This window comes from Scylla paramamosain, chromosome 13 (genome assembly GCF_035594125.1).
Source record: "Scylla paramamosain isolate STU-SP2022 chromosome 13, ASM3559412v1, whole genome shotgun sequence".
Taxonomy (NCBI): domain Eukaryota; kingdom Metazoa; phylum Arthropoda; class Malacostraca; order Decapoda; family Portunidae; genus Scylla; species Scylla paramamosain.
The window spans coordinates 3,731,663-3,759,401 of record NC_087163.1 but is presented as its reverse complement, the minus strand read 5'-3'; the positions used below and the strand labels follow the sequence as shown (position 1 = coordinate 3,759,401).

Sequence of the window (27,739 nt, the reverse complement as noted above, 5' to 3'; positions counted from 1 at the left end):
CGGGGTTGCAGGCAGTGGGAGGCAGATGGGAATCAATGCGAGGGGCCGAGTAAGCATTTTCCCTTGGCGGACGGCCAGCCCCGCACCCTGCCGCCGCCGCCGCCGCCGCCGCCGCTCACACTCCTGCTGGTGTTGATGATAGTCGCCAAAATCCTTCCATTATAAGAGTTCATTATATTGTAATTGGTGTCCACGCCGCCGGCGCCGCCGCCGCCGATCACGACACCCTCGGCACGAGCGCGGCAGTGATCGCGTTAATGCAGCCTCGTGTATTATACAGTGCCCTTCCCATTTGCCGTTATTTATTTTATGTACTATTCGCTCGTTGAGGCGGCCACCATCAACAGAAAAATAGCCTGCACAAAAAAGTGGCCCAGTAATTTATTATCCACGCGAGAGCGAGCATTCGTTTGCGTTTTTTTTTTTTTTTTTTTTTTTTTTTTTTGTCAAGCCCGAAATTCCATAATCCCTGAATAATGGAGCTGTAATACACCAATTAATCTCCAAACTGAAAGTTCATTATTTTCAAGTTTGCATCCATTTTGCCTCGACGGCTTACAGTTTGACCTTTTTGACTGTTTGCAGGGGTGGAGCTGGCGTGAGTGTCCCTGCAGGGCACAGTTAAAGCCCTACAGCCAGCCAGCGCCGTCAGCGGGATAAAGCTCATTCTTACAGCGTGCAGCTGGCAGCGAGCGCCCAGCGGTGCTTAAAGATAAAACTGTTTGGACGTTGATTCTGACGTGTGTCCAGTACTGCCGCCCTGAATAACTCACGAAGGGCAAGCTTCCCGAAGCCCAGTCGGCGCAGGACTCGCTGCCTGCCTCACTCCCTCCCTTTCCTGCTGTCACCCCCATTCCTCTCTTTCAACACTTAATTAAACTCACGGTTGTACTAAAAAATTATGTAGTACAAACCGTGAAACTCAGTAAAGGTTGCTATAGTTCCTCTTATTCTGTCTGTGAATCGAGGTATTAGGTACTGAGTTAATAACGATACAAGAAGTCTTGGGTTTTTAAGAGATACCAGTGGCAGCAAAGAACGGTTGAAAAGTGCTGTGGGGCGGCAGCTGCACTGGCGCCGCCCTATTCCGTTTTTACCCTACGGAAATTTCCACCGAGGTTTGAGCATACAAGCGAACACCTACAGCCCAAGCTGGACGATACATCTGATAGCAAACTAGATTTTTACTCCATTCTTGAAAATATTACACGCGTATTCGGCAATAGGGCAAATTAAGTTAAATCTCACCTGAAATGGCAGAAATACTAACATTTACAGAACAGTGTGGTGGCCGAGTGAAACGCCCCGTCTGAAGTTATGATCTTCAGCTAATGGGAATGGACGGTGCTCGAAAACCACACCGCTGTGACGCTGTTTTAAGGTAACCTGTATGCTATTATCACCACTAACACTGTGGTGCACATGTGGATATCAACGAAAATATACACATTAATAGTAAGAACCTCATTTGGTGATGAACAATCTCCCAATGCGGACAGCCATGCACAGCTCTCACACCTTGGCGAATCCTTACAAACACTGCATCCAGAACATCGCTGTTCACCAAGCAGCTGCATGTTGAACCATCTCACTACAGCATCTGCACCGTGGGGCGCATATGTGCTGGAAAACATAAGCAGCAGCAACAGCAACAGCAGTAGGTGCACAATAAGCCAGGACTCAGCATGGAGGGAAACCCACCAGTCAGTGTACGGCAATTTAATTTTTATTCTGGGAGTGATTCGATACACAGTATAGCACTACTTACTGCACCTTTGTACTTAAAGTCAAGTGCTAATTTTTTTCTTATGCATAAAATTGAACTAAGCCCATGATGTGGAATACAAATATTTAATGGTAAATTTTGGTCAGAGATCCATTAAAGAGCTTACTAATAAACTTATAGACAACATAAACATCTGTTGATTTTTTATTGTAAAAAAAAAATAACAAAATTCATTTGCTTAATTTTCATGAGTGAAATTTAATCACTGTGGCGCCTCAATGGATCAGACCCTCCACATAAATTTCCAAAAAAGATAATAAAAAAATAAATAAAAATTAAATGGAAACAAAAGGAAAAAAATCAGCTACACAGAGTACCACCATCCAGTCTTGAGGAAAATGGCTTAACATAACATCATAACACTCAATCACAATTATATCTACTGGAAAAAAGAGATTTGGAGAGCTATCAACAAAAACCTGGTCCTCGTGTGAGTGGAGATCAGCTATTACCATCGCTTAACTGATATACCTGCAAAAAAAACATATCAGCTACCATTAAGTAGCAAATTTCCTTCAACATTTACCTAACAATAAATTATATATATATATATATATATATATATATATATATATATATATATATATATATATATATATATATATATATATATATATATATTTTTTTTTTTTTTTTTTTTTTTTTTTTTCCTGTATATTCCACTGATTAATGCAAAACACTTTTAAAACATTAAATTTATCCCAAATATTCATCAAAAAGTCTCTAATTTGACTTTTTATCACTTCACAGAAAAACCTTCATTATATCTTTCATACAAACTATGCAGGCAAAAGACAGACAGGTAAGATAAAGAAACAGAAAAAGAGAGACACGTTCACTCCCAGTCAGATGTCTCTGGTCATCCCGCTGAATGCCAGACGGGTAAGTGACAATGTTAGACAGCTCATGCGACCATCTGTTCACCAATGCATGTCACAATTAAGGCATTTTCTCTTTCATTACTAAAAGTATACTGACCTTAGAGCTTCTCTTGGTTGACTTAAAAAAATTGATGACTTCAAGACAATATTTAATCCTTATTTATTTCAAATGGATTTTTTTTAAATAGCTTAATTTTAATCCATCACAAGAAATACATGTTGCACATCACCACCCAGTCAATGAGATTTGTCTGAAAAATGCATTATAATGAATGGGCCAATACTGCTCCTACTCTATCACCAACACATAAAAACAACACATCCAGTCATAAACTTTTGTGTCTACTTCAACACAATAATCTCTCACTGGCCATACTCCACTGAGCTTGTATTAGGTTTCCTACACCTGTCCTACTTTTTTGATCATGAAGATGTTAACTGTAAACAAAAGGCAGAAATACTGAAACTCATGTACTGAGTGTTGTCATACATCCACTTGAAGGAAAAAATAAATAAATAAATAAATAAAATAATAAAATAAATAATAATAAGATCCTGTTCCATAAAAAAGACAAAAACAATATTTTTCATTAGTTTTACCATCGAATCAAATCAATAAGATATATGTACACACTTTCCATCAGTACATGCTTCACTAATATTAAATAACGAGCTGTAATTCCTGCTTGTGGTTGCTACTAACTCAACATCTGGTGGACAGAATGTGAGCACAGTTACTGCTGTTGTTGTTTTTTTTGGTGGATGGGGATGGGGAGAGTGATTTTTTTTTTTTTTTTTTTTTTTTTTGTAGAACATGAACAGTAAAATTTAGTTTTATGCTATGGTTTAATTCTATGTCTTATAGCTTTACAAGTATAGAGAAAATATATTGTATATACACAAGGACACAGGACATGATAAAATCTTGCAACTTTTCTTCTACATTTTAAGATTTCAAAATAGTACATATTTTCACTAAGCATCTACTTCAACCCTTAACATCTGATACAGTGGTGGGAGCTACATACAATCCTGAACTCAATAGCATTTATAGCCAATCTAACTAGTCTTTTTCACATACTAATGTATATAAAGACCTAGGTAAGGCTTAAACTATCATGTGCTATGAAATGTAGTAGTAACCCTACGTTTAGGACCCATTCTCACAGATCCAACCAAGCTTCGAGCAACAGCATTCACATCAGCACAAAACTGTTCTACTCAGCAGGAGTCAATAACCACAGGATGAAGTTATCTGCATACCTGGTTACCTGTTCAGCCACTCAATCCTGAGCCAAATGCATGATCTTCCAAGAATACAGCTTTACCCACACAAACATTACCTTAAATGCTAAGGTAGCCATGACATTGTTCAGTTGAAGCCTTATTTTAAGTACTAGCTAGATCTTAATTTTGTTGATCTCTTAATACTATGTAACTTTCCTCTCTGTTCAGCTTTTTGACAAAGGACTTGTATTTTCTTTTCCCCTTTTCCCAGCCTCTTCCTGAGGGCCTTCAACTGAAAGGTAAGTAAGGAGGTGTCTAGTGAGTAACTGTCATGGCACCAATCATTTATAGCACCTACCAATCAGCATGGTAGATTATTACAATATTGTTATACGTTACTTTACCAAATCTAATAGAGAAGAATATAGAAAAAAATATAATTCAGTGCATATCCTCAAAAGTTTAGTCAGCAGCAATGGAGAGAGAGAGAGAGAGAGAGAGAGAGAGAGAGAGAGAGAGAGAGAGAGAGAGAGAGAGAGAGAGAGAGAGAGAGAGAGAGAGAGAGAGAGAGAGAGAGAGAGAGAGAGAGAGAAAATCTGGAGCATTGGTAAAGACAAGCATGACAGAACAGCTGCAGTAAATACCCATTCATCCACAAGCACACCAACATACATGCTACAAGATATTCATCAACTTCGGGATTTTGAGAGATTTAGTGATATCAGTCTTCCACATCTGTTGATCTAAATATTTCTGAAAATAAAGATATAAGAACTTCAGCCAACATATTCCACTGTAGCACAAAAATATCCAGCAAATAATTATCTCAGGTAAAATGTTTGTTTCCTTTCAAGTTATGACATCAAATACAATAAAAAATAAACTTTAAAACTGTAACACACTTTTAACATTAGGATGTATATATTCTATAAGGGATCTTAAGCTATGCATCTCTAAGATTGTAGGCTGAATTAACTATTCTATCCTTCTGCTTCCAATACATGCTTCTCAGAACTGTTCCCACAAGATGGATGTGACATAAGCCTCTATTTATTTGTTCTTCATTCTCTCCTTGTATTGTCTAACCCTCTCATTACAACAGCAGAAAAGCACATCTAATCAGAAACTCACTTAAGTGGATTCAGTGTTGCTCATCCTGCTTTCACATCAAAATACCATAAAACCATCTCTATATTACTAGTTATAACATAGATCTTCTTCCTTGCATAACTCTTTCATCTCACCTTCCATGCTTTCATACGTGCACATAACTGAATTTGAACCATTAACTTCCCCAACTAATGAGCTAAATAGTGAAAACAATTCATACAGCAGCAACTGATCATTCCAAAGACAACACGTAAAATAAAGTGCAGAACTTTGGTTGGGGAAAACTGAGTATGTGTAGGCTGATCACAGATTTATGATAATTATATCATGCCAAATATTCAATGAAATAGTGACCACAATTATTGAAGCCAAAAATGTTCATCAAAAGTGAATGCAAATAATGTATGTTTAAAAATCTGCCAAATCAGTATGTTAATGCTTTGAAAACAGTGCTGGCCACATACCCCATGGTTGGGTTAGAACGCTGCTACCATATTCCTTGTATACTGTAAAATTACTAAGGGGGATACAGCCAAGAGACTGGGAACACTATCATCTGTATTTTTACTCCTGCAATAATAAAAGCTTGTTTTTGTCATCCCCCACCTGAGAGAAATGCTAAATCACATAAGATGTCTAGAATCAAAACATTGTAAGCACTTTCTTTTCTTTTTCTTTTTTTTAAACAAGAAAACATTGTCTAAAGTCTCATGCGTTACAACATAACTATTAAAGGTATTCCCTCTTTCACTCAGCAAATGCAATCTAGAAGGTATAACTGCATGACTCCCATTAGCTCAACCACAATTGACTTGTGCTATTGTGATAGGCTGGAAGGCTACACATATAATTTACAATCCTATAGTTCTAGCTCTCCACTCAGGAAGAGTCTGAGAACAGCAAGAATCAGTTATCTATACCCTTAGTATAGTGGAAAATGACCGTATCTCTGGAGTCTTACAAACATAAGGCAATCATAATAAGACAGAGCAAGCTTTGGTGAGGTGCCTGGTACCAGCAACTCAGTTTCCCCTACACCAGTGTTTACAATGTTGTGATTCTAGATGCCTAATATGATGTTTCAGTTAAGTGCAGAGGATTAACTTTACACATAATCTTTTTTCACAGCATTCTATCTCAGCCTGAAATTTCCAGTGATACAACATGTTTGATCTGGACATTTATAGAACTCCTCCTGAAGACCATTCACTGGCATATCTTATCATGATGCCATTGTTATGTATAACCTAAAAGCTTATATATAGTCACAAAGTACTTTGAGGTACTATTATGAAGAAATACTGAGATAAAACTTTTGTACTCTCAATAATTAATCACCAAAAAGCTCTTTAACCACAAGGAAAAGCTAATTCTATAAAGAGCAATTCCTTGAAGACTTAATAATATGTACACTTGTGATTGACTATTTGTCAGGTACTAAATTTTGCCTTTTCCTCCCACTGAACTGGATTATCTTATATTTATTTGTTATCCATGTATGGAAAATGGCAAGTTCATATGCAAACAAAGCAATATGTAAGTAACATAATGACTCACATCCACAATAAATTCAGTATCACCTATTTCTATGAAATGTTTTATCCAGAAACAAGAATAACATCCTGCTTAATTGTAGCAGGTAACCTTTTCTGGAAACCTGCAGCACCAACAGAGATCATGGCAATTAGCCATGCCCAACAATCCCTATTGGCTTGGCTTATATCATGACAATACTTGTACTTTAGGTAGGTTTCAAATCCCAGCAGCTGAAATGTGCTTTGCCTCATCTATCTTCATTTTGGTTTGGGGCTCATGAAGGGTGCAGACCTCTTACCCACTCCAAGGCCAAGTATAGTAACTGGATTATCACAATCTAACTTTTCCAGGTTTTTCAAAACTCATTTACTGATCATTCTGCAAGGAAGGATAAGCAGGTGTAAAGATTGTATGCCATTTTTCCTGACTAGACATGAATCCAAATAAACAAACTCAGAATATATGTATCATGATACCACATGAGTATACAACAATACATTGCCTCAAATTACTCTTCTGACTTTATGACCAGTATTGGTATCCCACAACCTACAACCTACATAACTTCATTAATTGAGGAATAGAAACCATGAATGCAATCTCAGATATTTGAGCATCACAACACTCTTCAAAATTATTGCTTTTATTAAACATGTTGACAAAAGTATATGCCAATGTCAAATTTGTAAGTGTAACAGCTTGTTTTGCAAAATATTGTTTTCTGCACTAGGCATTCTAACTAAACATTAATAAAAACTAAGCTGCATGTCTCTTTAATTATTGTTCTGTCTCAGCTGGAACCAAGGATTCCTAAAGAATAAACGGTTGAGGCTAAGGACAATTCCTAATGCAAAAAAAAATATATATATTTCTTCTTTCAAGGAAGAAGGTATTGCAGGGGTCTCAAATTACTGTTCTTCACATACATATTTCTTGCATTCCTGATTTTTCTTCACTTTCAGTAACTGCTTGATAATATAAATATCATCTCACACCTGTCACCTCATTTTCAAAACTCATTTTTATTTTACTTTGCTCCACCTTGTATGCCTGCATAATAACAAACTTCTGCAATTTTGTAATTAATTCTTGCATTATTCCTACAATTCAAACATTTTCATAATGACCTATTCATACAAGTTATTGACTTTTTAATCAACTCATCACCATCACACTACCAAATTTCTATCTTCCCTCCATGTCACAATACAAAACAGGCTTGCTTTCTATTCCCCTAATCAGAATTCTATACTAATTTTCTATGTGCAGTAAACACATTAAACAAGCACCAACTCATCAAGTTCTATAAGACATTGTAGAAACACTAGCATTTACAATACACTTACATAATGATTCTTAAAATCCAAGAATGCATAAATTATATAAAATTATCCAAGATCACAAAAGTGGTCAATAATTCCACATACAGTCATCTATTGGCCACTTATGCCAGTTATAACACACTGCATATCCCCTTGACTCTTCCTGAGGGACAGTTTACATAGTGTTCTCAATCCTAATGCAGTTTTAATGGTGCAATCCCCTCAATTCCAATAAGATCTGCTTTTATTTTCTGAAAACTTTGACACACCTTTGAAATGGAATGATATGAATGTATCTTCATCAATGCATGGTACACATTGCCATGTTGCATGTATGGTGTTCTTGTTGTCACTGATTTTTTTTCCCCACCATGGTTTCAACCCCTTTATGAGAATATCAGCCTAGTATATAGATAATTTCATCAAATAATTTGAGGCTTCTTTGCTCTAAAAAGACCTAGCATGACTATCTCCCTTTAAAATATGAACCTGGTATATGTGTAGAATTTATGACTTTCTTGTGATTTTTACACACATCCATAGTAGCATAATAAACCTTCTTATCAAATTATTCTGATATCTGCTACTTGTGACTCTCCCAAGATGGCTATGTCAGTAATTCCATAATTTTACTGCAGCAAAGTGCATGTTCTGTACTCTTATTAGCAATTTCAAACATACAATTCCTGATGTGCCTTATTTTTTATCAAACCTATCAAAAGTACAATTCCTGTTTGAACACTTCATCATCTATATCATCTATTCTACTTATGCACACAGAAAGCAATTTAGATTAAGCTGGATTCAGATTTTTGTTAGGAACTGAGTCATGAAGTGGTAGACCTCACTTAAAATCTTGAGATTACTTCAAAAAGGAAACAACTTAAACACTGTTATTGGAACAAAAATCTTCAAACTGAATCTTTAAGTAGACTTTACCAACATACAAGACAATGCTTTGTGTGGTTGATGGTACTCAATGTAATTACAAATGACCAGCTATTCAGCACTAATAAAATAATGAGTGCACCATGTCAGCAGCTAGCATAACTGTGGTCACAATCATCCTTTCCTTCCTAATCATTTCCTCTTGAATAGTCAACTGCTGCTCTCTGGATTTCCATCCCACTAACAAAACTCAATAGGACATTGGCTTGAGAAATATATTTTCTCAAATGTTCACTGATTGTATTGTTCTCATCTATTTGTGCTGTTAAGCTTGATAGTTCTTTTCACTTAAAATTTGTAATATGCAAAAACTTCTCAAAATTTTGAGATTCTATAACAACCAACAAGCTCTGTGTACTAGGCCAGGAAGCTTGCACACGCACACACACATGCACACGTGCGTGCACACACACACACACACACACACACACACAACATCCTGTTTAAAGCATTCATTTAATCCATTTTATCATAACCAAAGACATCTAACCAGAGCATATCACAGATAAAGAATCATTATAGTTATGGTCTTACTTCTAAAAATAATGTTCATGGAAAAATTCATCCAACAAAAAAACAAATGAGTGCATAAAAAGTTTCACAAATCCAGTATTCACCCACTTAGAAGCTGCACTTTTTTTTAATCCTTTTTGTAATGTGCCATAATTTTGTCTAATTTTTGTACTAAAAAAATGGAAGAAAATAAATAAATTAATTAATTAATAAAAATAAATAAATAAGACAATATATATATATATATATATATATATATATATATATATATATATATATATATATATATATATATATATATATATATATATATATATATATACGCACACACATACACACACAGGGTGATTAAACATTATACTAACAAAATTATAGAGTGAAGTTCTGATATGATAATGAACAAATTATCACATCAACCCCTTCAATACATGGGCATCATGAAGAAATATGATGCCTACATAGGCACCATGGTTGTATTCTATTTTAGTTGTTGAGCAAACCCATATCCTGTTTTGACTTGTCTTGGCAAACTCCATATATGTCCTTGAGGTTCTATTGCTCCTCTCACCCTCTCTGTTCCCACCAATCATGTATATGAGCTACCTCATGCCTCACCCTCTATCCAGAATGAGAGTCTCACTGGCAGAGCCTTACATCATAGTTTCCCTTCCTATGGTCCTTCCCTTATCTTCCATATCCCCCCTATCCTTTTCTTCATCCTATACCCCCCTCCACCAGGGAGGGGAGACTGTAAGGGGAGGGGTACAGTAACCCCTTCCCTTGTCCATTCCTTGCCCTTTCCCCCCTCTCTCTCTCTCTCTCTCTCTCACTCCAGGTACAGTTCTGCCCCTCCTCCCTGGTTCATTCCTTGCCTTCTTATTCTCCTATCCCTCCCTCCTCCCTACATCTCTCTCTCTCTCTCTATGTGTGTGTGTGTGTGTGTGTGTGTGTGTGTGTGTGTGTGTGTGTGTGTGTGTGTGTGTGTGTGTGTGTGTGTGTGTGTGTGTGTGCTGATACAGCTGGGAAGGTCATCTTATGACAATTACTGATGAATGAAGGTAGTAGACGCATGTGTATTGCTTTCTTTTGTCCATGTGTGTGTGTGTATAGAGAGAGAGAGAGAGAGAGAGAGAGAGAGAGAGAGAGAGAGAGAGAGAGAGAGAGAGAGAGAGAGAGAGAGAGAGAGAGAGAGAGAGAGAGAGAGAGAGAGAGAGAGAGAGAGAGAGAGAAAATTATAGTATTAAAAATTGGGTAAGTTACCATTCGTGGGTCTATGCCGAATATGAGCAATGCGCGTTTTTTAAGCATCTAGAGCGAAGTGTTTAACTTTTCCTGAAATTAAATGTTAATTGCTGAAACAAAATAGTTGCGCAGCCAAATCCAGTACTGTGGCTGAACGATCAAACACTTTAATTCAATTCCATACCCCACTCACTCCATCCCTTCATTCTTCTCTTGGTAATTGAGACCAAATGAAACACAAAGCTTTGAATAGATTCAAAGCCTATGGATCTACTTGAATCCTGTGAATGAGACTGTTAAGTGTTCAAACACTTAACCAACTTTCCTTGATTCCCAAGAGAGGAATGTGGGATGGAGAGGGTGGGCTATGGATCTGATGCATTCAATCATTATGGCCACAGTACTGGATTTGACTGTCTAACTATTTCACATCAACAACTGACATTTCATTCTGGGAAAAAAATAATGAGGTAATTTGTTCATTATCATGTCAGGACTTCACCCTCCAGTTTTATTGGTATAATTTTGAATCACACAAACTTCCAGTAACTCAATTTGTGCACATCTTGGAACTGAGGGCAGCTTGTAAGTAAGAAAATATGGTATATGCAATAGTATCTCCAACAAAAACAGAAAATTCTTTTACTTACTGTGGTGAGTTGGATCTCTAACCAGTGAGATTTTGCTTTCCTCAGAAATACCCGACCGATGACAAGCATCATCAAATTCTGCTACTTTTTCAGCAAACATAGTGTCCCATTCTTGACTTTCAGGCACCACGAAGAGCAGCTGATAGAAATAAAGCAACATTTAGCGCAATCTGTGGTGCATCACATGAACATCCTTAAATCCATGTCCCCCAATTATCCCAATTCCATTTCCTATTATAAACAAAACTGACAAGATTAAAAGGCTGATCATTTACCTTCTTGCACAACTTACATGACAATACCCAACCTTCAACTACATCACCTAGACTATGCAAGTCTTCATTTTGATGCATTCATTAATCAAATAAAGTGTCTTTTAAACAGATTTTTGCAACACATTTTAATGATTTTCATAACCATTATTTCAACTGATAATGATTTACTTGACTTACCACCCATGCATTTCAAGCTTCTACATTTTAATAGTATATTGAGTTTTTTTTTTATTCTGAAAATATTATATATAGCTCTGACACAAAATCATACAATCTATGTACCAGTCTGACCTCCTTGCAGAGTGATAGTCAAGAAATGTCACAAAATCCAATGTCATACAATAATGATAAGGCTCTCTATAACAGCTGTCAAAACTTAAAGAGATTTTAAATGAAGTCTTTTGGTTTAGGCTTTGCAAAACTTAGATAGGTATTAAAAATGCAACTGCCCTTTCCTATTGACAAGTCTCAGTGCATAACAAACTTTCATCAGACAGCATGTAAATCTCAAAAATCCAACAAACCTAAGAAATTGTAGTCACATTCTTTAAACTACTAACCATAAATACAGACTGAACATAAAACAAGACCAAACCTTATCATAAATAATTAATAATGAACCACTTGAATGTGAATAAATACATAAATAAATCCAATAAAAAAATAACGAAAACAAAATAAAAAATATGGTGTTCAAGTCACAATTTTAACTATGAGGATGCTGTGACAAACCTTAAATCTGTTGTACACCATATCTGCCTTCAGTCGAACCTCATCGTCATATTTGTATCTGCGGCACTGAAAAGACAAGATCTTTTAGCAACAGTTGTGGGGTGATTCTTCTGCATACATGAAGAGAGTACAATGATTCTGTTTTTAAATGTAAAGCAATCATCTAGCACTTCCCATAACTAAGCCCTTCTCTTCCTCTCTGCTTCCATTTGCAGCCACTCTCAAGAGGTTCTCTCTCCTACTGAAATCTTAAGGGTACCTCCTTTCCTATCCTTATTTCACATTTTGCCAGTTCATAAAACTAAAATTTTCAGAATTTTCAGCCTTATGACAACATGAAACTTCCCACAAACTTACTTTTTTAATGGCATCCACAACATGAGGATTCTTCTTTAGCATTAATCCAGAAATGACTAATTTTGACATTTTTTCCAGGTAGAGTTTGGCATCATCCTTCCTAGGATTCGTTACAGACAAGGCCTCGCGGATTTTCTGGTCCAAGTCAAGCAGCTGTGCTTCCATGTCCAGGGTCCTGTTGCAATAATGATCAATGCACTATCTGTGATACTCTCACATGAAGACAAATACACACTTTGACAACAGAAACTGCAGCATATGCCACATATTCTATCAGAGGCACTTGTGGCTCTACTTACTTGGCTTTACACGTCTCTGTATATCTTCTGTTTTCTTCTACAATTGCTGCATGCATTTCATCTTTCTCACTTGCTTTTGAAAGTTCCTTAAGTTCATCAGCATTTAACGTTCCAGACTCAATATCAGTTTTAAGTTTCAAAAATGTCTGCTTACTTGAAACATCCGTCTGAAGAAGAAACAATTTCATAACTTTACATAAGATGCAATATAATAAATCCTTGATTCATAACTACACTCATAACTACATATATTTTCCCTACCCATAATTTAGGAAAAAACCCAATGATTAAAACATACTCTTATAGAATATAAATGAAATGTAATGGTACATCCACAGTGGTTTAATAAAATGCATCATAACATTTTTAATTTCAGTAAAACAATAAAACAAAACTTTTACACCAACAAGGGGTTTAAGCAGTAGAGGACTTCTGTACCTGCAGCCCTCATATGTTAAGACCATGGACTCACAGTGAGGATGGGAAAATAAATAAGATAAATTTTCTTTTAAATATAGAAATAAATGGGTTTGCAGTTGGAATAGCACAAAATTCACAAAAGAAACATATGCAATGAGACCTAATTATAGAACAAAACTTACAGGTTTAATTTTCAAGCTACTGAGGGAAGTTTTTTTGAGAGGTGCCCCAGTTTTACCAGAATGAATGGTAAAAATAAACTGTATATTTGGAAGGTCTAGCATCATTATAATGGTACCATCAACTTAACCATACTAAGAACTGAAATTAATACAAATGTGGGGTAAATCTGTCTTTTATACCTATAATCACATACCTCTTTAGGGAGTTCTATTTCATTCTGTTTCAGCTGATTTTTCCCCTTTTCTCTTGCTGAAATAAAGATAAAAATTTGCTGACATGAATTTTTTTTGCTGAAATAAAGATAAGTAATATTTGACATGATAATTTTAAGATACTGATATACTGATAGTAACAGTGGGCTAATCAAAACCATATTGGACAAATAAAGCTACCATAAAAAAATAAACATTAAAGATATTTCAATATTATTTATACTTATGTACGTGCTTTGAATAAATTATATAAGTAACAATGTAAAAAATGTAGCTGGCTAATGTTAACAGATACTGGAAAGTTTTAAATCCATCTCTTAATATAAGATGGCAAATCCACCACATCCTCTCATAATGAAGCAGCAACAGAAGCCTGAATTTGTGGAATGGGGGGATCAAGTTCTAGTGTTGGAATCATAACTGCTAGTAAAATGCTGATAACATTGCTAACAAATACTATTACAAGCAATCACCTGGCAGCTGTTTCACACTATCTCCAAGAGCTTTAGTGGCTGGTGAGAATGACTTTGAGGTAGTATCTTGGGATGCGGGAGTCTTGGGTGTTGAGACAGAGTTAGCAGCAACCTTTGGGGATGCATCAACATCTCGATTTTTTGCAGGACGGCCTCTCTTCTTGGGAGGAGGGGCCTATGAGTAAAAAGACTAAAAGTTAAACAGTTGAAGAAAAGACATTGGTAATGTTAGGTTTAAGGAGGAACCCTAATGTCACAATCTCTGCAATGGTAAATTATGTATTTGAACTGCTGAAGAATCAACATGAAAATTTCTATAAGGCACTTCTGACTCAAAATACAATTAGGTCGCCACTAACACACAATATTATAACACAAATTGTGTCTAAGATAGGAGTTGGTTTGCTTCTAAATCACACAATAACATGGGGATTTTAAGGCCTAATGCATGGATGGACCACAACAAGCTGCAGAGATCTCCATAACCTGGAGCAGGGTACCACTAATGTAGGAGAAAGAACATGCTGCTGTCACCATCTACAGTGATGCAAGTTATGTAAGAAAGGTGGGGTGCAGCAGCTGCTGCTGCTATGCCTGCTATAAACACTGATACAAGTTTAGTTTTAGAATAGCTGGCTACAGCCACCGCTGCTGCTACTGCCACTGCTGCCATCCACTGTGATACCAACAGTGAGTGTTCACCAATTGTGTGTGCAAATGATGGCTCATTGTATTATTTTAGTGATTGTTAGTGTACTGTATTGGTTTTTATTAGTTTGGAGGTCCTCAACCAGTTTGGAACTACAGTAATTTTGTTATTGCTCTAATTGAACGGGAATTGTATCTAGCACAAGCTGATAGTGTAACTGAAACCCTGTGCTAGCAGCAACCTGATTGTACTCACTTGCAAATGTATTATGATAAATTAATATTCTTTAAATATCATTATCACTATCAGATTTTTATGGTATTTTGTGCAGTATAAACACTATGTTAGTGCAGCATGGATCTCCTTGAATATTTAAGATGGAAACTGAAACAATAACAAAAATAAATGATCTGAGAATGATGCAGGAAAACCTATTGTCAGAAAATATTTAAAAATACAAAAAAAATTCACAAAACACAAGGATGGCATTTACTTCCTACATAAAGATATAATGAAGAAAAGAAATACCCCAATAAACCAAAATTGAATATGAAAGAAATATGTGTTCACTATACAAGAAAAACACATCCAAAAATAGGAAATAATCCAGAGTAAACTAAGATGGTGCATAGTTTGCTATGCACTGATATATTCAATTTGGTTCTGTAATATCAAAGGAAATCTGATACAACGAGCAAACTTGACACACAACGCATAGTTCTCACTGCATCCTGCTGCTTACCGTTGGTGTAGACACTTCTGGTGTTGCTGGAGTCTCCTCAGCAGTGGCCTGAGACAACCTCTTCTTATTGGTGGCTGCTGGAGGTGGGGGTGAGCTTGGGGTCTTGATGGCATTGGTATTATTCACTGGAGTATCCTTGCCTTCTGAAACAGCAATTCATTTGTCATATTACAAGACCTCCAAACTTTAATGCAAGACAGCTTTAACATTTCACACAGGATCACACTTCTAATGGCAAACAGTTACAGTACAAGAGCATCATTTACCATGCTGTAATTACTTCATTTATGATGGTAACTTCAAGTCAAATAATCTTGAAAATTATTTGTCTGTACTCTCTAAGTACTAAAAATTCCAGAGAAGGAAATGATCAGACAAAGGTACATTATAAAATGAATAACATACAAACAAATTACTTAATCTTCCTCATAAATACATCATAAATACATCATTGGGATTTTCAAGAGGTTAAGTTATTTTCCTATTTTTTTCTCTCTCTGTTGTTCAATTTACAAATTATCATACTACAATGCAAGTTGTCCAAAAGGTAAAATCCCAACATCCCAACTGCTAGAAGCTACCCACTCCCAGTTCCCCTGCCACCACTGGTACGAGCCAGTACAACTTTCTACCAGTGCCCAGGCCCAGATGAATAATGAGGGTATCAGATAGGGAACTTAGTATGAAACCTTTGTCAAATCACCAAGTGCATTAGATCTGTATGGTGACCCCTAACAAAGATAAGCCAAAAGACTACTGGATTTAATTCAGAACAAGTAGCTATAAAGGTACTAATTGCATTATAATGTGTGGTGTGGTGTGGTGTGGTGTGGTGTGTGTGTGTGTAGTAGCTAAATCTTTACAGATGGTCTATTAACTAAGTTATTCAAGCAAGACCTCATAAAAGAAAATAAATAAGCATAAACTCACCTGGTAAGGAGGCCTCAGCTGGTGCTTTAGAAACAGGAGTGTCTGCTGGAGTGGGTGTGTCTTCACCAGCAGCAGAAGGAGCCACACCTGATGATGGAGCTGCAGCAGCAGCAGAATTAGGAGCTGAAGAAGAGACTGAACTTGCATCAGATTCAGGAACAGAGGTATGGGTGGAAACTGGGGTTGTGGCAGGAGTAGGAGCAAGTGTGGCACGAGTGGCAGGAGTTCCAGATGCTGGTGTACCCGGGGCTCCCAAAGGAGTCCCAACTGGAGCAGATGTCGGGGTTGCAGCAGCAGATGGTGGACGGGAAGCTTCCTCCCCTTCATCTAGGAACTTTTTAGGCTTAATCAATCGACCACTCCTGCTAACCTGTGGTTCAGCTGTTTCTGTTGCCTGCTGAAATGACAAAACAAATCAATACCTAACAAAACAATACCAACCATGGCATTTCTAGTTAACTAAAGTTAGGGTGAACACACTGAAAGTAGGTTTTTGAGGAGCCCACCTGTTTCTGACCTAAGCCAGTTTTCTAGAAAGGGAGAGACACACAGTGAACACAGGTAACCAGCACCATTCCCACCCAGTTTATCCAACAGTTGTCTCCATCAAACTGAAGAGATTGAATATGTCATCTGATGATGTCAGTTTACTTGACAGCCTTTTGAGGAGTTACAGTACACGGCAAAAATAGTGTTTAAAATAAATTATATGAAATGTTTATTATATTTTTTCTTTTCTTCCTTCCACTCTTTCTATCTCTTAAACTAGAGAATCAGACAATATAATAAGTGAACATAATGGGAAAAATGGACATACATTCCAAAACTCTATGATTTCTAAATAATTGAGTCACTGCACTTACCTTTACAGTCTAATTCAGTGCTAATTTCAGCTCACAATTACACATTTTCAATGGTATGTTGTTCATGCCCATACAGGTGGTCTTTTAAAGAATTTCATGATTAGGAGTTCCAGGCCTATGTCTATGCGTGCCCAAGCAGATTGGCAGGAAAAATTGTCCAAGCAAACAGGTAAATCAGATTGATGCCAGCTGCAAACATCAACACTCTTAGGCCCACTTTTACTAGAAGTGTATACATTTGTTTACATAGCTTAATTCTTGCCAGTGGAATAGAACTGGTAGCCCATCTGGAAAATCTTTCACAGTGTAATGACTCTAAGACTTGCTTTGAGCTCCTACTGAAGACTGAAAGCAGCACTCACCCCTTCCTTAGCTCCAAGCCGTGTCTTGGGAGTGTCTTTGGGAGTTTCTTTCTGAAGGCCTCTGGTCTGCTTTGGTGTGTCTTTGGGAGTTTTCTTTACTTCAGCTGGAGTGCCATCTGAATCTTGTCTCTTGCGTTTTCTACCAGCTCTTTTCTCTGTATTGAAACAATACACAGTTCAATATATCAATAATGTGGTGATAAATTATGACAGAACTTTATCTCAATCACACTGCACCCATGTCCATTCTCTTCTAAGTATTCAATGAGCCTCAACTTCACTAGTTGCTATTCTTTTTATCATTATACCCAATCACCATAACACTCCCTCCTCTGCTTGATTTGCTAAGTCTATTCTAACACTGATTCTTCTTTGCATATCCTTAATTCTCATATATTTGTCACATATCTCTTAATCCATGAATGGGTAAAACACATTCTTACTTCTTACCAAATAATGCTGACTCACTTGTCTTACAGCAAATACCTCATCCATACATCCATTCCCTTTTTTATTAATTTACTAATCATATCCTTTGCAACCTCTCTTAATCCTCTTGATCCACACTTTACCAGGACAGTTGTGAATACATGGTTGACATGTTGTCAAGTCTCAATAGAAAGGTCTCCTGCATTTGTCCAAATCAACTCCTTAAATCAGAATTATATCAAAGCCCACAATACCAGCATATCATCCCCAGGCTCTTTACCACATTCACATTCAACTTTCTCCAGCTGCACACTTTCACAATACATTTAGTAAAAGAATAAATGGTAGATAAAAATACAATTAAATGAGTACATAATCAAGCTAATATGCTCAGTCATGAAATGCATGCTATTACCACATAAGCAATCATGATTCCATCTCCTAATGACTAACCTTTACCACTAGATTCATCAATAACCAAATCAGCAACTTCTTCATCCGACTCTTCTGCCTTTATTTTCACTCCATCAACAGGAGTAGAGTCCACAGTTTTCGTCCCAGGTTTGCCAAGGGGAGTCCTTGGTGTATTTGGTGCAGAATTACTACTTGCCAATATTTCAGGTGGTATGGGCTGAAATATACAGATAGATATAGATATCCATACTTACATTCTTTTCACAACAAACATGCCACTTCCCATGTACGGTGACACTCTTGGAAGAAGCACAAAAACTTTACATAACAATGACAACAACAACAACAACAACAACAACAACAATAATAATAATAATAATAATAATAATAATAATAATAATAATAATAATAATAATAATAATAATAATCAATACACAAGGCCAGCAATCCCACACAGTGGCCCAGACAAAGCACCACATACTCATACACATGCCATTCACACTTTGTCCTGTTGGCTCCTGGTGGAGAGGGATAGTAATTGTACATACATCACCAAAGCTGTCTCCCCCTAAAAAATGAGAGTAGCCAAAACAAGCTACACAACTTTCACATTCACACTCATGTACATCACTCTCTTAGCCCCTTGGCCTACAACAGAGAAGAGAAAGTACTCCCGCCCTCCCTTTACCGGGATCAGCCACACAGATTGGACAGTTTGGTCCAGGACAAGGGTCCTTTGCAGCAAGTACCCTGCCCTACCACACCTGATTGCCCCACATCTGTGTGACACTATCAATGTGTGGCGTCTCCCTCAGGTTGCAGGGCCATGTCAATTCCTCACATATTCACAACTCCTCTCCATGCGCTTCCATCATGCAGATCACAGGGCCAAGGCAATTCCTCACACACTCACAACTGTTCTCCATTCAATTCCATCATGCAATCATTCTGCTATGCCCCAGTGTCAGTCCTCTTCCCTTCAAGCCCTCTTTTACACTAACCTTAAATTGCCTACCTTGCAAGTTCACACCTCACACTTGATCTTGCTCTCTTCTTCACCAGGTTATCATCCCCATTCTCTCAACATGTCTATACCATCTCAGCACACATTGCTCTGTCTGTCTTGCCAAGTCTCTCACAACATCCATTCAAAAAAGATGAAGCCAACTTACTATATTTGGGTCAAAGTTAGGATTGTGTACAATCTGCCATAAGCCTTCATTAAAGCCCTTCCTCTTCTGAGCCTTTCCAAATTTTTCTAAATTTTCTTCATACGGATAGATATCATCTGGCTTCAATGTCGCCCTGAAAATGTAATACGTTCACAGTCAGTTGGTGTAGGATAAATTAATAGTAATAATAATGATGTAAAAACATTAAATGCAATGCATATAGTTTGTACACATAAAACAACCATACCAGTATTTATTTATCCATCTACATCTAAAAGCCTGTAATAAATACATAAGAATAATGAAAAAGTAAAAAACAAAAAGCAAATCTCCCTAAGCAGATGGCAATTTGATTCTATATAACAACACCTAACAATCTCAAAAAGAAGACTTGTGGGAACATCAGGGCAACTGTGACAACTATAAGCCCAGATGATGGACTTATACCATGGCTGCAACAATACCCAATGCTCAGAAGTTAATCAGATTTCAATATCCCAGAACCAAAGAATACAATTTTCACATCAGCTGCCACACTCCAGTTACCAAGAAAAGTATTTCATGTGCTAACTCCTATCATAAGAAAAAAACAAAAATGTATTACATTATGAAGAATATTACTCTGGAAGAATGGTCTTAATCAGATTCATATTTCATATTTTTGATAACAAAGTACTAAAATGGATAATATGTCTGTAGCAATCGCACATTCTGCCTGTTCTTCAGACCAGACTGTCGGCAAGCTACATATTGCTCTGAGCTCTCTAATTTACTGACATTAAATCCTCCTTAATGTCACCAGTGTGAGAGCTGACACATTTCTAAGTGTGTAGATCAAGTTCTTCAGACCACATATTTAAGTTCAATAGACTACTCAACTACTTTATACTGTGGTTTCAACAATCTTTGTTGAAATGTTCAGCACAAGCCAGGTTACTATATACTATACACAATGGAGGTTTAGTGTTACAGTAATCCAAGGTTTAGGGAAGAGTTCACCATGAAAATATGAAAACACAAAGGTTAGGGGACTGTTCACCATGAAAATATAAAAACAAAAGTTTAAGGGGAGAGTTCACCATGAAAATATGAAAACACAAGGTTTAGGGGAGAGTTCACCATGAAAATATGAAAACAATTTTTAAAATATGATTTCAAGTTACAAATAGTATGTGGAGACACTCAATCCCTTGCCTTTCAAACAATGAAGTTATTTTCAGTCACATAAATTTAAAAGTCCCAAGCAATGTGATTTAGATGGCCACAGCGCAGGCGTGGCTGGGTGACTGCAGCACATGGATACTTTTTTCAGTAAATAATCTAATATAATCATACATAAATACATTCTAGTGACTGGCATATTGACTGCTTTGTGTGGACAACTGAGGGAGGGAGTGAGGATGACTCACTATAGTGAATCCAGCCTTACTTGACACTCGAGGTGTTTGCTGTACCTGTCCCACGCTGCTGTCACGTTGAGTCAACAGACACATGATGATCTCCCTCTCTCACTCATACTCTAATTCTTTGCCTTAATTGTTCCAAAATTATAAGTTGTTACACATGACTGCATGGTTTGCTGAGTGGCTTTCAATTTGGTTATGGAACATTTCTGTATATCTTTCAGTACACTTGGCCATTGCATATAGGCCTTGTGGTACTGCCACCTGTGCCCCTGACATGTGAGTCCCCCAGGCCGTGCCCTGCCAACCCAAGTCAGGCCTGGTTACTCCAGGGTTGAGGTGGCAACAGTGTAGACAGGTACAGCCAACACCCTAAATACCAAGTTAGTCTGGATCCACTATAGTGCACAGCTTAGTGACAGGGGAAATATACAGGGGGTAGAATGTGCATCACTCTGCTCCTTGCCTGTTCTCTTTCTTTATTTCCCAGGGCACTTCTGAATCATGTTACAAGTATGATGAGGTCAAGAAATCATTACAAGAAGCTTTGGCTGATGATGGAGCAGTGAGAAGCAGTAGAAACAAAGCATCTAACTAATCACTTCAAGGCTATTTGCTTCCCACAATGCTGCTTGCAGTCTCAGGTACTTCACACAACATACAATGTTCATTGTGAGCACTGTAACCAAAACTGTAACCAAGCACCACCTTGGAACACAATTTTGGATTTAAGAAGTGCAATCTGCTCACAAAAAATATTTGGAACAAATGTATACATCAAAAAGAAATGGGAGAAATGAGACAAATTGTACTGAAGACAATGAAGATGAGGAAGACAAAAAGGAACAACTGAGAACAATGCACCAAGAGAATTTTAATGGAACCTAGCAACAATGAGGGGTGGCACACCATGACACCCTCGCCTTTAAGAGATTACCTAATACCTTAGTAAGTGGGGACAAGGAGCCAGATAATTTTATACAAGCATTGGTATGTGATTACTAATCCTGTGAAATTCATGTTAAAGTAGTACTGACCATATAGTATCTTTATTGGGGTAAGAAACTTTGGTAAAACTTCAAACGCACTCTTTCTCAAAACTAGTATAAAATGACCTAGGAATTATTTTCTTTTTGCAGGATTTTAATCAGACTTCTGGACATACGAGATAAAATATTGTAGAAATATTTCATGACGTTTCTTTAAAATAATTAATGATCCATGATGTAATTATTAATTCACAGCAGACTCTCCCCTCAACTGATTCCTCATTAAGCACAGGTTGGAGGTTGCTGACCTACATGCGGCACCATAATTATCTAAAAATAGGTGATCAACCTATATACATGGCCAGAAATCAAGTCAACCTATACTTAAGATCAACCTACATATACATAGGGAAATATATGCAAGGTATACCATAAAGTACTTATTTCCTGACATGAAATCAAGGGACAATCTATTCTTGAGACTGATCTAAACACAGAGAAATAGAGTACAGGTACACACTTATAAACTTGATTACTACTTACGTTTCATATGTTCCATAAAACAATACCGGATATTTCTTCAATGCTTTCCCAGATGGATCTGGCTCAAAGTTTTCAACCTGAAAGTAAAAGCACATATAAATAAAAATTTTCTATACCTAATTCATAAATGAATTACAAATGATGTTTCTATGTTTCCCTACCTAACAAATGCACACACAGCACAGCATACAGTAACATCTGACATACTGTGGCTATAAGAGTGGAAGGTGTTTGGACACCACAACATTTTAAGCATGTCAATGTGAAGACTAGCTTCTACCCTGGCCAAGAGCAATGATGATTTGACATTCATCACTCGGCACTAACTCAGAGAGAGAGAGAGAGAGAGAGAGAGAGAGAGAGAGAGAGAGAGAGAGAGAGAGAGAGAGAGAGAGAGAGAGAGAGAGAGAGAGAGAGAGAGAGAGAGAGAGAGAGAGAGAGAGAGAGAGTGATTCAGCAGGGGTCAGTGGCTGGCAAACCTATCAAAGATATACTTGAGGGCTTATCTCAAATCTTTGGATGCTTTACTGTTGTTCATTACCTACTCCTTTAAAATCCAAAATTCAGCTGCAATTTCCAGACAGTGGTTATACTATAAGTGAATAGATTATGTCCAACCATTATGATATTTACAAAGACTGAGCCATGAGCCAGACTCATTTAAGTTCACAAGTGCACAGTTCTCGTTCACCATACTTTTAGCTTCAGCCCACCATTGTACACAATTATATCCCAAATTTATAAACAAAACTACCTGTACATGGAGCTAACAATGCCTATGAGACAAGGTGTCAAGTAACTGCAGTCTCACCCAGGTATATAGAAAGATATAGACTGAAATAGAATTAATGCACTCTTGACTCTGGAAACAGTGAAACCCAAATGCTTAACAGTGTGCCATGGAGCCACAGCCATTAAGACCATTACTTGCATCATTAGTACATAACTAATCATTTATATTTCAATCAGTAACATGCATACCTTGCATTTACTAAATCTGGGAATCCCAGTGATAATGGTCACCAGCATCATATTCACTTTTCACATCCTTCACCAATCTGACAGAAAGGTTTGCCTCAACACTCAAGCACTTTATGCACTTCTCAGTTTCTGCCACACATCATGGATCATAAAAATCATTGACACTATTACACAAATATTATTAGTTAGTTTCATACACAGCCCACTGCTGTGTCCACCTTGTCACAAGGCATCTCCATCCTGCATGCCTCGCAGCCAGTCCTGGTCTGCCCAACCTTAGGGGTGGCATAGCTGGTGGCTCTGCTATATTTTTGTACAGTATTTTATATTTAGTATACTCCAGTCCTTTACCATGTGTATCTTACAACATAAAAATGGTGGAAGCAGTAGGATGATGGGTCAGCTTGGCATCACTGCATCCTTCCGTGCCTGTCTCCTCCACCCACTCCACATGCTCACCTTCAACCCTTGGCAGCATTTCATTGCCTCCTGCTAATACTACAACTTGACTGCTCTGTTGCTGTTTCCTTGCAGCTGCCAGTCTTCACATCCACATCTCCTATGGTGTCTTCTGCTACTTTTTGGGCATCTGATCAAATTTTTTCTCCTGCCTGCCTCCCTTGTCAGCACGTGCTCCCATCAATTCTTGGTATTCTGCACCTGGCTGTTCCAGTTGATTGTTGTGTACCCTGCCACCTCATATCACCCCCATTCTTTCTGCAGTCTACAGCTTAGGGCTATGATTTCATGTGTTCTATTAATATTTTGCCAGTGCCATGTTTATTTTTTTTCAATTTATATAGCATAGCAACACCATATTCTCTCTGAGGCACCCACTGATGTCACCATATTTTCCTGGTCTGTGAGCCACTGTTCTGACGTCACTGCTAGTGTGAGTCTTGTGATTGCCTAGTATTTATGTCACATGTTTTGGCTTTGACACAGTAGTGTTTCACACCAAAATGTAAGCATCCCCAGTTCATCTTCTCAGTGGCTGAATACTATGCTATGATGTCATGATGTTGTGACCTGAACTCTTTCAAGAGGGAGGTTTCAAGACTTACTTCACTCTCCATTATCTGATTTTTCTCTTTGGAACTCTGTATGGAACTGGCATTAAGTGGGCCTTACACACACACATATCTTTCCGGATAGTGCACACACACACTTTTATTTAATTCATTTTGTGGCCTGTGTGTCACTGTGTGTCTTCCCGTCACACTTTCTAGGTAAGATGCTATGCCTAGTTGTGACCGAGTGTTATACAAGTATTATTAGTCAGGTGCTGTGTCCACCATCCATAAGGCATCTCTATCCTGTGCACCTCACAGCCAGTCCTTCCACTCAGCCTTGGGGGTGGACATGGCTGATGGCTCTACTAAATTTCTGTACAGTATTTTATATTTAATATGCTCTAGTCGTTTACCACATGTATCCTTCTATCCTGGACTGCATGGACTATTGCATTCATTACCGTGCCTCAGTACACCATCATATTTAAGTAGAACAAACTTTATTTTGAAGTGTTTCAGCAACTTCATACAATAAACCAGAATGATTGTCATCACTTCTTAGATCTCACTACTTGAAGCATTCCTAACCTCTAACTTTACCTTTAAAAAATTAATAACAACAATAAAATCATTTGGGTGATTTTTCCTGGGACAGCCTCAGCGTGGATTGAGATGGACTTCACTAACTAAACAACACTGCATCAATCCTATGATGCCACTGCCCTGGCCAACCAGTTATAAGCAATTATTGCAGGTTCACCTGTTGTTCTTCAAAGTTTCACATTTGTTTCCAACACAATATCCCAGCAGTCACCATCAAGGTAAGTCACCGTCTCATAGTCAGATAATCCACAAGACTGTTGCCATCAAGGTAAGTCACCATCTCAATATCAGTTAATCCATGACACACGATACCATGACTTTGGGACTCCAATGGAGGGAAGTTTTGAAAAACCTTTCACTGTTATTTGGTCAAAAATAATCCACAGCAGAGAGAACAACTGAGGGAAGGTGTTTGGAGGAGACAAAAGCCACCATGTTAGGGGCAGGTCATGACACTTGGGTGGATTTAATTCAGCAAAGCCCATCACAGTTATGTAAACAAGAGACTTTGAGCATGACTATGAGGTTCCAGCCCTATCTGGGATTCTTTCTTTTGAGGGGAAGCTGACCTGATAAGCAGTGAGGAATGCAATTTGCAGAGGCATACAAATGGCTACAATATATTGTATAGTAAACTTTTTTTCAGTGTTTTCCTTGCAATCTTGTCACTAAAATGGGACCTAACACTTAGCAAGCTTGCAAGAGGTAGATTGGGAGAGAATCTAATAATGCAAACTAGTTAATAAAGTACTGTACCATAGCAATTAGATGCTGCACTAACACTTAATGTGGTAGTGTCAAGAATACCTACCAACATGCATGACACCAATCTACTCCACTCAGTATTAATATACCTATCAAAGTTATAAAAAAGTACCTTACAATACTGTTTTCTGAAATTATTAGTGCATTTTATAACAAAAACCATAATTTCATCACAAAAGAAACTCCTTACTATATAAACTAAAGTAATTACTTGAATATTCTCTCTCACTGTGTCAAGATGTGTCCTCACCACTGGAAGTATACAAATAAAAATCTAGTATTTCAGCTATCATCTGTGTGAATATGTAGGAATGTTCACTACATTTCCTAGAATCCTTTGTGATTTGTAAGTGGTTAAATAACAACGTCTGACAAGTAATTATGAACACATATATAGGTGTATGTACAGCAGAAATAGATACCCCTGAAGTGAGAGATGAGGCAAGATTTTTTACTAATACAAAGCACTGGAAAGATGGGAAGAATAAAATATAAACAAAGACGAGATACTGCTACTCCTCATATGCACTCCTAAACCCAACATCCTCCATACTCCTTGTGTCACGGGGAAAGAAGTCAAGGTGAGATGTTGACACTGAGGAAAGGAAAAGCAAATGCGAGAGGAATAAGTAGACAATAAGTAATAGCCAGGCAAAAAAAAAAATTTCCTCAAGGACTCCCTAGGCGCGGCTCCCTCGGTGCTCGTCCCGCCCTCCCTTTACCCTCCCTCCGACATGTGCCCGCCGCCGCCACCCTCACCCTGCCTCTAATACAACCCCATGACAACACTGCCACTGTACTCACCCTCGCCGGCCAGTGTGGGTAGCCCTTCACCTTGGCAAACACTGGGTCGCCGGGCTTGAATACGTCTTTCTTGGGCATTTTGAATTTGCTTAGATGACTATGTTGTCCCACGTCCCCGAGTGGCGCCAACACTTCTTCCGCCGCTCACTTAGTCTTCCGCGCTCTATTTACACTCCTCCTCAAGTCCAGAACGATTGCGGGTCACCGAGGTCCTGTAGGAAGCCGGTAATGTCAATTTCTTTGTGTAATTGATGCGAAAAACTGTGTTATAATAAAGGACACACTCAGCGGGGCCTGGTCGCCATAATGGTAAACAACGTCTTCAAATGAGCGTCGTCTTGCGTCACCGTACACGCCGCTTCCCGCTACACGCGTTTTTCATAAATAATTTATCAACTTCTTCATAATGATATGGTCAAAAAATAATTCATACAATTAATAGAAACAATAAAATGCAGAGGTACTTGTTTCATGCTCCAGTATCAGAATTGTGATTCTTTTTTTCCAACTCAAAATTTATAATTTTATTATATATTATCGAAAACTGTGTTTAGTTTTCATATATCTAGCCAAAAAAATACGCTTTTTCCATAAATAATACAAAAGCATAACAGATCTGCGAAATATGTTTCATGTATAACTAGTGACCATATAATGACGGTATATATATATATATATATATATATATATATATATATATATATATATATATATATATATATATATATATATATATATATATATATATATATATATATATATATATATATATATATATATATATATATATATATATATATATATATATATATATATATATATATATATATATATATATATATATATATATATATATATATATATATATATATATATATATATATATATATATATATATATATATATATATA

General features: G+C 37.3%; 1 protein-coding gene across 8 annotated transcripts; it reads right to left on the bottom strand.

Annotated features, from left to right (window-relative positions):
• Positions 1-1,704: 1,704 nt before the first annotated feature.
• LOC135106357 (hepatoma-derived growth factor-related protein 2-like) lies at positions 1,705-27,178 on the bottom strand. Of its 8 annotated transcripts, none has more exons than XM_064015294.1 (14): positions 26,829-27,178; positions 22,663-22,739; positions 19,728-19,860; positions 18,595-18,772; positions 17,713-17,867; positions 16,488-16,881; positions 15,558-15,700; positions 14,167-14,341; positions 13,675-13,730; positions 12,879-13,045; positions 12,580-12,754; positions 12,223-12,288; positions 11,216-11,354; positions 1,705-2,257 (listed from the first exon to the last, which is right to left on the bottom strand). In XM_064015294.1, the coding sequence occupies exons 1-14, from the start codon at positions 26,904-26,906 to the stop codon at positions 2,235-2,237; spliced, it is 1,959 nt and encodes a 652-aa protein (XP_063871364.1). In that variant the 5' UTR covers positions 26,907-27,178; the 3' UTR covers positions 1,705-2,234. The 8 variants fall into 8 exon arrangements, with proteins under 8 accessions (XP_063871364.1, XP_063871363.1, XP_063871358.1 ...); XM_064015293.1 differs by having other exon boundaries at positions 16,488-16,884; positions 26,829-27,157; XM_064015288.1 differs by lacking the exon at positions 1,705-2,257 and adding an exon at positions 2,800-4,186 and having other exon boundaries at positions 16,488-16,884.
• Between the last annotated feature and the right edge of the window lie 561 nt (positions 27,179-27,739).